Consider the following 15,735-nt stretch of genomic DNA (forward strand, 5'->3'; position numbering starts at 1 on the left):
AACCTCTGCAGCAGTGCTGGCAGCACTCATGTGTCTATTTTTTAAAGCCAACCTCTGGATATGACGCCGAACACGTGGACTCAACTTCTTTGGTCGACCCTGGCGAAGCCTGTTCCGAGTGGAACCTGTCCTGGAAAACCGCTGTATGACCTTGGCCACCATGCTGTAGCTCAGTTTCAGGGTGTTAGCAATCTTCTTATAGCCCAGGCCATCTTTGTGGAGAGCAACAATTCTATTTCTCACATCCTCAGAGAGTTCTTTGCCATGAGGTGCCATGTTGAATATCCAGTGGCCAGTATGAGAGAATTGTACCCAAAACACCAAATTTAACAGCCCTGCTCCCCATTTACACCTGGGACCTTGACACATGACACCAGGGAGGGACAACGACACATTTGGGCACAATTTGGACATGTTCACTGTGGGGTGTACTCACTTATGTTGCCAGCTATTTAGACATTAATGGCTGTGTGTTGAGTTATTTTCAGAAGACAGTAAGTCTACACTGCTATACAAGCTGTACACTGACTACTCTAAGTTATATCCAAGTTTCATGTCTATAGTGTTGTCCCATGAAAAGATATAATGAAATATTTGCAGAAATGTGAGGGGTGTACTCACTTTTGTGATACACTGTATATATAGAGGGAGAGTTAGATAGATAGACAGATAGACATAGATAGACAGATAGACAGATAGACAGATAGATAGATAGACAGATAGACAGATAGACAGACAGATAGATAGATAGATAGATAGATAGATAGATAGATAGATAGACAGACAGACAGACAGACATACAGACAGACAGACAGACAGACAGACAGATAGATGGACGGACAGATAGACATACAGATAGATAGACGGACGGATATATAAATAGACCGACCGATCGACCGACAGCCAGACAGAAAGACAGACATACATATAGACAGACAGACAGACAGATACTTTATTTATCCTGATGAAAATTACTTATTTCTCACAAAATAATGAAGTAAAATATTAAATAAATTATAATAAAAGAAAAGAAATTGTAGATTTGTGAACTGTAAACACTTATAGAAGTGAAGATTGATGGTTAAAAATGGCTATTTAATTGAATAAACTTGAAATGTATAAAACAATAAACTGTATAAAAAGTCAGATATATTTATGTTATCTCCACTGTATATAGAACAGGATGTAGAACGACCGGCTGTCAGTGATTGTTTTCTTTTTTCAGTAAAAAAAGGTCAAATGTTTAGTTATGAAAAGCATCTTTATTATTTGAAGTGTAAACTAAACATCCTCAGAGTAAACAGACTGAAATAAACTTTGAAATAAACTTTGAGACTTTTGCAGTGTGAACCGTGAGCTCTTATTAATCTGGATTTTTATTGCTATGGGCCGAGAGGCTGAATAAAACCCCAAAAAATAAAACCTCTGCTCCAAAATCAGCACCTCGGTAATAAACTGATGTTTGTTCTTGGTTTAGAAGAAATTCTTCTGTTGGAGGGATGTGTTTTAGGTAAATAAAAGTCTCAGACGTTATTAGTTGCTGTTGGAATGTAGATCTGGAAGCTGGAGGAACTATTTCCTGAGGTCAGAGTGGCCTGACAGCCAATAAATAGAATTAACCAGCACAATGAATCACTGAGAACGTATAGAATTGTTTATTGATTTACAGTATTTGCAGTATAATAGAGTCATAAATCAGTGTAACACGTAGAGATCCTAATGTAATTCTTTATCTTCTACTGAGTAAATCCAGGATCTTTTGTCTTTTATTGGCATATACACCAATCAGCCATAACATTAAAACCACCTCCTTGTTTCTACACTCACTGTCTATTTTATCAGCTACACTTACCATATAGGAGCACTTTGTAGTTCTACAATTACTGACTGTAGTCCATCTGTTTCTCTGCATGCTTTGTTAGCCCCCTTTCACCCTGTTCTTCAATGGTCAGGACCCCCACAGGACCACCACAGAGCAGGTATTATTTAGGTGGTGGATCATTCTCAGCACTGCAGTGACACTGACATGGTGGTGGTGTGTTAGTGTGTGTTGTGCTGGTACGAGTGGATCAGACACAGCAGTGCTGCTGGAGTTTTTAAATACCGTGTCCACTCACTGTCCACTCTATTAGACACTCCTACCTAGTTGGTCCACCTTGTAGATGTAAAGTCAGAGACGATCGCTCATCTATTGCTGCTGTTTGAGTCGGTCATCTTCTAGACCTTCATCCGTGGTCACAGGACGCTGCCCACGGGGCACTGTTGGCTGGATATTTTTGGTTGGTGGACTATTCTCAGTCCAGCAGTGACAGTGAGGTGTTTAAAAACTCCAGCAGCGCTGCTGTGTCTGATCCATTCATACCAGCACAACACAATTATGAATAATGCATCTTTATTGGTATATTTTGTCTTTTTATGTAGGTATTTATTATTTTAGTAAATGTATTTAGTATTTTTTTGTATTTTTTTTATGTCCACTTCAGCTCAACCATCCAGTAATACAGCAGAGTTTGTTCCATCAGAGCTCTGACCATCCTCACCATCTGTTAGTAACAAATCCTCCGATAGCAGACACTGAGATAAGCCTCGCATTTATTTTTCATGAGTTCTGACTAATTTTAGATATTAGGACATGAAATATGGACATGAAATACAGTCACACAGCTTCTGTGTGACTGTAGATGACAAACGCTCGTTCACTACATGAGACAGGATCATAATGCAGCTGCTTTTATTGTTCTGTTAAATTTAATAAAATGAAAACATTAATTTAAAAAGCATTAATGTCTTTCACATGTATGTCTGTAAGATCCACCTATGAGTGTCAGAGCTAAGGCTAATAAATTATAGGTGGCTTGTTTTTGTAAGCATTAAACATTACCTGTGCTATTAAGTAATAATAATAATAATAATAATAATAGTAATAATAATAATAATAATAATAATAATAATAATACTTAACAAAGTAAAAAAAAAAAAAAAAAAAAATTGTTCTTAAAAATAAATAAACAAAATAAATAAACAAATTCTATATTGTTGTTTAATAAATAATAAATAAATATTGTTTTTAATAAATAATAAATATTGTTTTTAATAATAATAAATAAGTAAAATTGTTTTTTTAAATAAATAAATAAATACAATATTGTTATTTAATAAATAATAATACATATTGCTATTTAGAAAATAATAATAAATAAATGAATAAAAATTGTTCTTGAAAATAAATAAAAATAAATAAAATAAATGTTTTTTTAATAAATAATAAATATGGTTATTTAATAAATAATAAATATAAAAATTGTTCTTGAAAAAAATTAATAAATAAATAAATAAACAAAATAAATATTGTTATTTAATAAATAATAAATAAATGTTTTTTTTAATAAATAATAAATAATTAATAAATAAATAGTCCTCTTCTTTCACCTTCCCCTCCTCCTCCTGCCTTTTGGCTTCATCCTTAGGACCCTTCCCCTTATATCACTCCTCATTCCTCCTTTGCACATGCTTAGTCTCAACCGTCTCAATCTGGCCTCCCTGACTCTGTCTCTAAAACATCCTACCTGCTCCGTCCCTCTAACGAACTCTTTCCTTATCTCGTCCATCCTTGTCACTCCCAAGGAGAACCTGGGGGTCTCCGTCTCTGCCACCTCCAGCTTCGTCTCCTGTCTCGCAGTCAAATATTCAACAAATTGCTCTAAAACAAGTTGTATTTTATCGAGTGTAACCCACATTACATACTACAACTCTTATACTGACACTTTTACCCTTTTTTCATAATAAAAAACAGATTTGTATTTATAACTTCAATAGCATTTAAAGTATTCTGCATGTTAATAACTTTAATAGCTTTAATAGCTTTTAAAATGTAACCCACATTACATACTACAACTCTTATACTGACACTTTTATCCGGTGGCTATTCTCAGTAAAAAAAAAAACAAGATTTTTTTGACTAATTTTTTTTTTCCCTTTTAGCTTTTTAATGTGACATATATCCTACATTTGTCTGAACAGTTTATAATCCTAAACTAACATGTATGTTCAAAACAAAAATGCTTCACTTCACATGTAGGTGGAACTCATCCACCTCCACCAACCCAACTCCCTCTCATTTACTAAACCCCGTTCAGAGAGCTTTTGTTAAATGTAATTAATTTTACCCCGCGGTTCTGAGAAATGCTCATAAAACAGCTTTTCCGTGACTAAATTATTTCATCTTAATAAAATTCCACACCAGCGCTGGATTATCTAACCAAGGTCTGTTTGGTAATTCATTTAGTCTGAATCATTTTAACTACACGACAGTAAGCAGCTCTTTTATTTATTTGTTATACTGAATGTTTTTCATGCTTTGGCGTCTTTGTGCCTGTTTGCCTTTCAAACCCACAATTATGTTTTTTGACGACAATTGAGGGTTTAAATCGTTTGGAGCTGGAGCTTTTTTTCTTGTATGAGTGTGACACCTTTGTTTTAGTATCATGTAATTCATAGCAAACCAGATTACATCTGACTGTCCGTACACATTTGGTCACAGTTTTGTGTGTGTGTGTGTGTGTGTGTATTCATTTCACAGCTTATTTAAATATTTTTTTATATTATTAATTAATGACATATTTTCTTATTATTATTATTCTCGACTTTTTTCTCACAATTTATTTAATTATTTATTATTTCATTAATTTATTTTATTATTATTTTTTTTTTCCTTACGGTTTATTAAATGATTTTTTATTTCATTAATTGATTACTGTTTGTTGATTAATAATTATTATTAATTTATTATTATTATTATTATTATTATTTTATTATTAATATTATTGTTATTATTTTTTCACAGTTTATCTAAATATTATTTCTATATAATTATTAATAATTAATTTTCAGATTATTAATATTATTATAAATTTTATTTTCTTTATTTTTTTCACAGTTAATTTTTTTTTTTAATTTTTTTAATTAATTACATTTTTTTCTCTACAGTTTAATATATTATTTTTTATTTAATAATTTTTGTTGATTATTATTATTATTTTTTTATTTAAATATTTTTTCTATATAATTAGTTAATTACATATTTTCAGATTATTATTATTATTATTTATTTATTATTAATCTTTTAATTCATTAATTTATTTTATTTTTTTATTTTACTTATTTTACACTGTTTACACACAGTGTAAAATTGCTTAGAAAGTGAGACATTCATTGTCTGTTTTACCATCACTTTATCCTGGTCAGGGTCACGGCGGGTGCAATTCACTGGGCGAGATGTAGGAAACACCCTGGACGGGTTACCAGTCCATCACAGGGCAAACACACACACACACACACACACACACACACACACACACACACACACACACACACACACACACAGTGTCACACCTTGGGCAATTTAGTATCTCTAATTAACCTGACTGCACATCTTTGGACTGTGGCAGGAAACCGGAGAACCTGAAGGAAACCCACACAGACACAGGGAGAACATGCAAACTCCACACAGAAAGGATTCACATCATTCCATCTGGGAATCGAACCCAGGACCTTGGGTGACCGTGACACCACATCTCTAACGTGAAACATGAAAATCCAAAATCCACATTCTGATCTGTACAGAGTCTCCTGAACTTCTGTATGGTGCTTCTTGTGGTTCAGTCCAGTGCATTTATCTTTACAGCATTTAACAGAGGTTAGGAATCGACGCTACAAACTGACGTGACTAAATGAATAATCCAAATCACTCAAAAGATCTTGGACCAAGCCAGTTTGGTCATATCAAATATACTTTTACTTAAAGAAATAGAAGAGTTGCAGAGATCATTAAGGTTCCCATATAGGCTCTTCACAAGCATATGTAAACTTTTTGACCTGTACTGTGCACAAAACAAAGAGCTGATGTCCTGATTGTGCTGATGTGACTGTGTGTTTTAGGAAAAGGCGAGCAGGGGAAGCCGTACCCGCTGGCCGAGGACGAGTGTGATGACTCGGTGTACAAAGAGAACGGATTTAACATTTACGTGAGCAACAACATCGCTCTGGATCGTTCACTTCCCGACATCAGACACCCAAAGTGAGTAAAAAAAAGGAGCAGAATTTAAATGCACTAAAAGACTCGACGTAATTATACAAGTGTCATTTATTTGTAAATTCAAGCTCGTCAGGGACAGTTTAACCGTTTGCGATACACGGAGGGAGACGTTAGCTGGCGTGTCAGTTGGTTGTGTTGCCTCAACCCGTTGGTTTATATGGCCTGAGGCCAGAGATGTTCACAATTCACAAAATATGAGTCCGAGTCAAGTCACGAGTCTTTAGGCTAGAGTCCGAGTCAAGTCACGAGTCTTTAGGCTAGAGTCCGAGTCAAGTCACAAGTCTTTAGGCTAGAGTCAGAGTCAAGTAACAGGTCTTTAGGCTAGAGTCCGAGTCGAGTCACGAGTCATTAGGCTAGAGTCCGAGTCGAGTCACGAGTCATTAGGCTAGAGTCCGAGTCAAGTCACGAGTCATTAGGCTAGTGTCTGAGTCAGGTCACAAGTCTTTAGGCTAGAGTCCGAGTCAAGTCACAAGTCTTTAGGCTAGAGTCAGAGTCAAGTAACAGGTCTTTAGGCTAGAGTCCGAGTCGAGTCACGAGTCATTAGGCTAGAGTCAGAGTCAAGTCACGAGTCTTTAGACTAGAGTCCGAGTCAAGTCACGAGTCATTAGGCTAGAGTCCAAGTCAAGTCACGAGTCATTAGGCTAGTGTCTGAGTCAAGTCACAAGTCTTTAGGCTAAAGTCAAGGCATGAGTTTTTAGGCTAGAGTCCGAGTCAAGTCACAAGTCTTTAGACTAGAGTCCGAGTCAAGTCACAAGTCGATATAATCTACACAAAACATATATTGGAAATGTAGCGAAGAAATAAACAAATAATCTGTAAGTTCAGATAAAATACAACAACAGATTAGCGAGTGTATTTAGCCGTTTTACTTCGTGCCTTTACTTTCTCAGTAATTGTGCAAATGAATGTAATTTCTGTAACAAGAAGGTTCCAGTTAAAAGCTTCAACTGATACGTTTTGTTTTCATTGCAAAACAAAAGCGCTCGATAAATCACGGCACAGCGGCCAAAATCCAAAACACAGCAAAAAACATCATAACCACTGCTTACCTTAGCTTCTGTTCTTCCAGATGCTATTACATTTATAAGCATGTGTCCCATTAGGAATAGAATCCGTTATTTTGTAAATGTGCTTAGAATTAAAAACCTCCAAACTTTTCCCGGTTGTGAAGTAAAACACGAACTCGTTATTAGAGCAGCCGGAGCGTTATTAGAGAGCAGAATATTTATAATAATAAATTGTCACATGTAACTAATGTTAACACATGCTGACGCTAGGGACTCTTGTTGTATATGAGTCATTTTTTGCGAATCATGAGTCGAATCCGAGTCATTTGAAACGAGTCTGAGTCGAATCTGAAAACTGTCAGCTCAGTACAGTTGTTGAGACTCTTTGATTTACGTTCGTCACAGACGTGCATGAAATAAATGCGACCGTATTCGCCGCCCTGCCTTTAAATACACTTTGTTTCGCTGCCTAACTAATTAACCAGGTTTGATGGATTGATGGTTAATTGTTCAGCGCTGATAAATCATCGGCCCTCGCCGTCCGCCGCCGCTGGAGGTGCTTTTTCCAGGCATGGATTTTCACCTGGCAAGAATAAATCCACTAATAACTCACGAAGCTAAAGGTCAAAGAGATACAGTTCCGTCGATAATGAAAGATTGGCTCTGACGCCTAATGAGCCCTGTGGGAAGCCGAGGACGGATAGAGAACCACGTCCTGTTTTATCTTCAGGAAGGACAGTTAAGAAAGTAGTCGATGAAGCTTCAACTCTTTACTTTCTATTCAAATAAACAATCAAACCCCCTTTTTTTGGAACTTTCAAAAGTGATGTTGTTATGACTGGGTTTAAAGGAAGAATCAGTAATGGTTTATTTGTTTATGAGCAAGAATGGTTGAGTTTGCTGCATGTGGATAGTTTAGACAAGTGGTGCCCAATATGTCGATTGCACAGTGCATGCTGGTAGATCGCTCCTCATTCAAACAGGTCAACGTAAATGACGTGAAATGTGACCACTGTTTCATTAATATGTGGTTTGTTACCACGACTACGCCTCAAGAAAGCCTAAAGCACTGCCAATCTTGAAAGTTTTCCTTCATAAGTAGCCAGTTTGCGCCATTTTTACATTTCTCCTTTTGTAACCTGCACTGTTTGTGAAGATGAGTGCACAACCAAACGCAAAGAAACCAAAACGCTTCGATTCGGGCAGGAACGCTGCAGAGACGGCTGTTTCGTTCATACGTGGAAGAAGCTGACGGAGAAATTTTAACCCTCAATCTGACATTCATATGAAGTCAAGCGCCTCTGCTGGACAATTTTGGAACATGCCGGCTGAGGAAAAATATCTAAACGTATAAAAACGTGCCACATATTTGACAGCATTTTTGGATCAACCTACTTGTGTGAACCAGCCTTTTTTCTACATGAAAATCATAAGTCTAAATATCGCTCCTCCCTTACTGATGAACACTTGGAAGCTGCTTGAGAATTACACAGACTACACAAACCTGACCGACACCATTCAGTACAAATCATCAGAATAAGGTCAGTGTGATTTTTCACTCGCTTGCCCTGTAATGCTGAATATCAATACAGGAACTGAAGCACATTTACAAAAGCTACAAAGCTTTTTCTGAAAAACGTTTCAGCCAACCTTTAAGAGTAGATCGTGATGACCTGTCGACTGAAATAGTGGATCTCAAGCTATGAAAGTATGGGCACCCCTGGTTTAGACAAATTTAGAGCTTTCACCATCTACAGTTCATAGCATTATTGGGTAGCACTGTCGCCTCACAGCAAAAAGGTCCTGGGTTCGATCCCCAGGTGGGGCGGTCCGGGTCCTTTCTGTGCTGAGTTTGCTTGTTCTCCCCGTGTCCGCGTGGATTTCCTCCGGGTGCTCCGGTTTCCTCCCACAGTACAAAAACATACAGCCAGGCTAATTGGAGACACAAGGTTCACAAGGTTATATCAGACACACTCATGGACAATTTAGTGTCTCCAATTCTCCTCACTTGCAGGTCTTTGGACTGTGGGAGGAAATTGGAGCATCTGGAGGAAACCCATGCGGACATGGGGAGAACATGCAAACTCTGCACAGAAAGGACCCGGACCGCCCCACCTGGGAATCGAACCCAGGACCTTCTTGCTGTGAGGCGACAGTGCTACCTACTTAGCCACCGTGCCGCCCAGTAGCTGACACGTTGCCACAAACGTCTGACTCTGTATTTCATGTGAAGTGCGGTGGTTTTGCTCCAGTGATGAGGTCCCAGACTTTCTTCTTTGGGCTGCAGCTTTGGCTTGATTTTGTTTTGTTTATTTCCTGAATTTTATTACTTTGATTACTTTGTTTATTTGTTCTGTTCTTTTGTTTTTGTGACTTATTGTGACTTACAGGGCACCTATAGCCTTGTGGTTAAGGTACTGGTCCAGTAATCAGAAGGTTGCCGGTTCAAGCCTCACCACTGCCAGGTTGCCACTGTTGGGCCCTTGAGCAAGGCCCTTAACCCTCAATTGCGTAGACTGTATAGTGTCACAGTACTGTAAGTCACTTTGGATAAAAGCGTCTGCTGAATGTAATTGATATTGTTCTGCCCTGATTAGACGGGGTTTACTCTTTTAACATGGCAGGTGTAGGGTTACACCTAGCACCCCGTCATGAGACCCTCACGACCCTGTGGTGATAAACTGTACTTATTTACACTTAAACACATTTGAATGGTTCACTTTGAGGCTCTGAGAAGCCACTGTGCTGATGTTAAATGAGTACTAGTGTTGGATTTGACTCTGTGGTACATTAAATATCAGTGTACTTTAGTTTAGCTCCCAGAATGCCCGTCTAATTGACACGTTGTGTTGCGGTTGTGAGATATTGCTTTTTGGATTGATGTAATGAACTCAGTAAATATCTGCTCATTATTTTCACTTCTTTTATGTTTTCTATCATCATTTCTCTTCCAGACGACGGCCTGGATCTGTCGCCACCGCGGTTATACTCGCTTATTAAAATATTTTAATAGCATGCAGAGAGTTTTGAGTTGAATTGTTCGGTGGGTGAGTTTTAGACTGTGGGTCGTGGGTCCTTTGTTGTCGTGAATTAAAGACTCGTGTGAACATCAGTGCACCATTTTATCTGCCAACTGGAATTGTGTTAAAATTGTGTAGAATATTTACATGGTTTATTTCAGCTGAAGAACCAACAAGAACTGTTATACTGTAATATATTATTATACCTTCTTTACATGTCTGTCTGTCTGTCTGTCTATCAATCTATCTATGTATCTGTCTGTCTGTCTGTCTGTCTGTGTCTGTCTATCTATCTGTCTGTCTGTCTGTCTGCCTGTCTGCCTACCTGTCTGTCTGTCTATCTGCCTGTCTGTAGGTCTATCTATCTTTCTGTCTGTCTGTCTTTGTCTGTCTGTATATTTATCTGTCTATCTATCTATCTGTCTGTCTGTCTGTCTGTCTGTCTCTATCCATCTGTCTGTCTGTCTCTGTCTGTCTGTCTGTCTGCCTGCCTGTCTGCCTACCTGTCTGTCTGTCTATCTGCCTGTCTGTAGGTCTATCTATCTTTCTGTCTGTCTGTCTTTGTCTGTCTGTATATTTATCTATCTATCTATCTATCTATCTATCTATCTATCTATCTATCTATCTATCTATCTATCTATCTAGCTAGCTAGCTATCCGTCTGTCTATCTGTTTGTCTATCTATATGTCTGTCTGTCTGTCTATCTATCTGTCTGTCTTTCTGTCTGTGTATTTATCTGTCTGTCTGTGAATCTATCCATTTGTCTGTCTGTTTGTCTGTTTATTTATACTACCTATAATAGATTTGTTTATTACATGAAAAGCTTTTTGATTCAGATCCTGTTTTTTAAACGAATATAAAACGTTGATAACACACTTAATAGACTGATCGTGTTTTTCTCTCTTCCTGTGTAGCTGTAAACAGAAAGTGTACCTGGAGAAGCTCCCCAACACCAGCATCATCATCCCATTCCATAATGAAGGATGGAGTTCTCTCCTCCGTACCATCCACAGCATCGTCAACCGAACTCCAGATCACCTGATTGCTGAGATTATTCTGGTGGATGATTACAGCGACCGAGGTAAGATCAGGTTCTGCTCTCGATCTGCTGGCTCTGATTCACTAGTCTGCTGTGGTTAATTTTGAGCTACTTCTGATGGTCATGGGTTCTGTTTTAATTACTGTTGGATGCTTTTGGGAGAAAGCTCTTAATGTTCTGCAATGTTACCTTTTTAAAATGTATTATTTATTAGGGATGTTTGTAATTGCGTTGATTAACGCGATTAACGTTAAAATTTTAATCAAACGATTTTTATTGGGCTGTTTGTGCCACTTTAAACATACATCAATGTGGTAATTTGCGCCGCCTTAGCATAGCAACATTGTGTTTATACTGTATAGCAGTAACACCGGTCTTTCTCTAGTTTGTGGTCGTGAGGTACAAATTACTCGAGCTGCTGCTGCTACATATTGTAAAATGTAGCGTTTTTAATAATAATTTTTGTTTTCAAAAACCATGAGAAATCATCGCTAGACACAATTACAGTTATTTGATCGAAGTCTTTTGATGCTTCAGTATCTTTGGTCAAAGCACGCATTTGTCTCGTCAGGCATCTGAGCGCACGGATACGCGTTACAGGCTAAATAAGCTCAGACTCAGTCTAATTTTATTTAGGAGGAATTTGGATGGAAAGTCCATGAACTGTACACGTCGTGGAAACATTACAAACACTGGTGCTAAATGGATTGCAATGGACTGTAGACACTTTAACATAGTTAACGATGTGGGTCGACATGACGTTATACGTGTCTAGAAATGGTTCATATTAGTACCCTGAGCGCCTGTTTTCAGTGGCAGGGTTACAAACAGGAAAATATCTTCACTTTTGCCAGATAATGTAAACAGACTTGTCATTAAAAAATTTTATCGCGTGACAACCCTAATTATTTATTTATTTGTTATATTTTATTTATTTCTTTTACAGTAGTAGTCTGTTTGCATTTGTCGGCAGTAAAGATGAGGGTGAAGTTAAGAGGCAGTGAAGGTGTATTCTACGTATTTGTCTCACACTTGTTTTTTGGCTTCGTTTTCTTCAATTTTAGGTTAGAAAATAGTCCCTTGTATTTATGATGCTGTTTTTTTATCTACATTGTGTGTATTGTGTTGTTTACACTTGTGTTGGGTGTTGCACCCTGGTCCTGGAGGAACGTTGCTTTATTTCAATATGTACTTGTACGAGGGTTCTTCAAATGGATGATTTTCAGCTGCTAGCTTCAACTTGACATATAGGTTAGAAAGGCTTTTTTCTTAAAACCATCTATCAATATTTTTGAGTTTAACACGTGTCAACCGAGGAGTAGATACCACCCAAACAAGCTAATTTAAATACAGCTTATTTTTACCCAAGTATTTAGAATCAAAGTAAGATCAACCAAATAGTTAAGCAGACCATTAAAGGGTTATGTTTACTGTATAATATACCAGCATTCTTCAGAAAGTTTTTGCACTCTATTTATTAAGCATTACAAAAACAAATAACATCACTTTTCTACATCATCACCTTCCGATGCATTTTTCCAGCGTCGTACCAACTTCTTAATGCTGTCAACACAAATGTTATTGGTTGAGCTCGTAGCCGCTAATGCAGTGCTGCTTTCACATCATCATCACATGAAAATCTTCTTCCCCTTAAAGCTTCATTGAGCGTCCAAAAAGATGGAAATCAGATGGAGCTAAATCCGGACTATAAGCGTCTCTCAGACACGACTGATTACTCCTCCTACTACTACACCCTCACCGCTTATAACCACAATATAAAAGTGAGGAAACTTTTTGAAGATCCCTCGTACTCGTATGTAGCTGAAATGCCAATAAAGCCTCTTAAACTGGAATTTGAACTTAAATTGCAGTGCGGATGTAAACGAGTCAGTCCTGTTATTAAAGATGTGTGAACATAGAGGTGGAGTTCATGTAAAGTATACATATGTATATATACACACCGATCAGTCATAACATTATGACCACCTACTTTTGCTGACCCGTCGAGGCATGGACTCCACTAGAGGTCTCCCTGAAGGTGTGCCGTGGTATCTAGCACCAACATGTCAGCAGCAGATCCTTTAACTCCTGTAAGTTACTCCAGTGTTATTCACTTCACCTGTCAGTGGTCATAATGTTATGTCTGGTCGGTGTACATCAGAAGGAATCTAAACATCTCAGCTTAAACCTGTTATTCTCAGAAATGATGCTACACTCTATGTACAAAAGTTTTGGGTCACCCTTCATATAGTTTTTCATAATTTTCTACCCTACTTGGCTGCAGTACCCTGTACCATGGTGCCATGCCAGCTCATTTTCATTCTGCTCAAGTTAATTGATTGTGTGGCACATTTCAAAATGTTACTATATTTTAGAGCCAGGGCACAGTGCTATAGAACTTTAGCAAACCGAAATGAGTTGGCAACACTACCAGTAGCTTAGTGGTTAAGGTGCTGGATTAGTGATCAAAAGGTACTTGGTTCAAGCCCCACCACTGCCAAGTGGTAGTTTGTAGATCACTTTGGATGCAAATGTCTACGAGGGCAGTTGTAGCCTAGCAGGTGAGGTACTGGACTAGTAATCGAAAGGTCGCTGGTTCAGGTTCCACCGCTGCCAGGTTGCCACTGTTGGGCCCTTGAGCACGGCCCTTAATCCTCAATTGCTTAGACAGTGTACTGTCACAGTACTGTAAGTTGCTTTGCATACAAACGTCTGCTAAATGCTGAAAATGTCAAAAAATTTCCCATTAGAGGCAGTTGTAGTCTTTATTAGAGTAAAGGTTGCTGGTTCGAGCCCAATCACTGCCAGGTTGCCACTGTTGGGCCCTTAACCCTCAATCGCTTAGACAATATACTGTACACAGTACTGTAAGTCGCTTTGCATACAAACATCTGCTAAATGCCGTAAATCTAATTGAAACCTTAATAACATCATTTAAACAAACGTGTCCTTGTTATGTGGAAGTTAAACTCTTCATAGTCATTCTTATAAGACCTGATTACCTGGTGTACACAGTTTGACAGGACGATGACAATTTGAACCTGCTGCTTTCAATACACAGCGGTACCTTGAACTCTACATCAGTTGGTTCTGGGAGTGGCATCGAGTTTTAAAGACATTGAGTTTTAAGGTGTTTTTTCCAATAAGGATGTTTGGGAAACCTGTTAATGCATCCATGGTCCTGTAGAACTGCGTTTATTTTAGGCATATGTAAAATAACGGGGTTGTTTTTGACACTTATACTCTGAAAATAACACAAATATAATATAAAAAGCAGTTACATACAATAAAAGCTGCACTTTACTTCTACTTCTTTATTGTTTCCTTATGCTTCTTAATGGTGGAGATGCTTGACCTTGGAATACCGTATTCCGTTCAGTACCGGCGCATTCACATGAGAAGCAGCAAAATCGCTTTTGTGCTGCTGTGCTGTTATTTCCTATGGAGTGTGACAGTGCACGAAACTTAACGTGATCTATTGTACTAAAACAGCGAGTGAGGAATTTCATTAGTGAAGAGAACTCATGAGCAGTAATAATGAAGAGAGGTTTAGTGCTCCTGTCTCCTTCTTTTACTACATTAAACCACGTTAAGCTTCATTTTAACTTTGGGAAAAGCTGATTCTCACAATTTCTTAGAACCTCGAGCTGTAAAATCCAGATAAACACAGATACATGTGGAGCTTTCAGACCGGATCTGATGGTTATTCCACACAAATGCAGATTCGTCTCATATTCACACTTTGATGACGTTCGAACAAAGCGACAGTCGCACACATGTCGAGTTTAAAGGTACAGATTTCTCGACGAAGGGCGTCGAGTTTCAATGATTTCGAGTTTAGGAGATGTCGAGTTACAAGGTACCGCTGTACCCCTTAAATATCAGAAAATTCTTCAAATCAAAGTCTCGTTTGCTGGACCTTCACCAGTGTGTCTTTTTCAACAGTAAAAAAATTAAAATAGAGTCGATCTGACCTTTCGATGACTCCTCACTGTAAATATCAGGTTATGTCAGTATTCTCTGATGACTGTGGGGAGCTGCTGCGTATTTCCAGTGTAGTTATCAGATCTGAAAAGTCTGGCCTCAGATTTAGAGCTCTGCTGCTGCGTACTTTAGATGGAAATGAAGATGAATCGACCCTGTTTGTGAATTTTCTGCTGAGTTAAACAGAGCACTGGCTGTTCTCCCGGCCCCCATAATGAGCCCTCGGCTGTCGGAACAGATTTTTGACCTACAGCGAAAAAACTAATCAGATTTTTATTTACTGGCAGGTGAGCTGTAATTCTGTCTCATGCTTTAGCGTGGTATATAAAACAGCGGGGTTAGTTATGGTGGCTGCATTCTCCACTTGTTTTCTGTTAAATGCATTTTTACTGTATGTTGTATCAGAAAACTCTTCAAATAAATGTCCAGTTTTTTGCTGGGCTTTCAAAAACAACCACATTGTCTTATTCAATAAAGCAGGAATCCTAGTGACCCCAGCATTACTTGCCACAGTTGATATTTTGACAGCACATGGAGTGCTTGCTATTTTGGGAAATATTGAGGAATATTACTGGCAGGTACAGACTTCC

The 15,735-nt window shown here is 38.0% G+C and overlaps 1 protein-coding gene across 1 annotated transcript in view; it reads left to right on the plus strand.

The window, feature by feature from the left end:
• galntl6 (polypeptide N-acetylgalactosaminyltransferase like 6) overlaps nt 1–15,735 on the plus strand; it is a 180,321-nt gene that overhangs the window by 47,922 nt on the left and 116,664 nt on the right. Inside the window, exons 4-5 of the mRNA XM_062994766.1 lie at nt 5,938–6,076; nt 11,037–11,203. Of these exons, the coding sequence (XP_062850836.1) occupies nt 5,938–6,076; nt 11,037–11,203 (306 nt within the window). The remainder of the gene's footprint in view (nt 1–5,937; nt 6,077–11,036; nt 11,204–15,735) is intronic.

This window comes from Trichomycterus rosablanca, chromosome 5 (genome assembly GCF_030014385.1).
Source record: "Trichomycterus rosablanca isolate fTriRos1 chromosome 5, fTriRos1.hap1, whole genome shotgun sequence".
In the NCBI taxonomy this organism is placed as follows: Eukaryota; Metazoa; Chordata; class Actinopteri; order Siluriformes; family Trichomycteridae; genus Trichomycterus; species Trichomycterus rosablanca.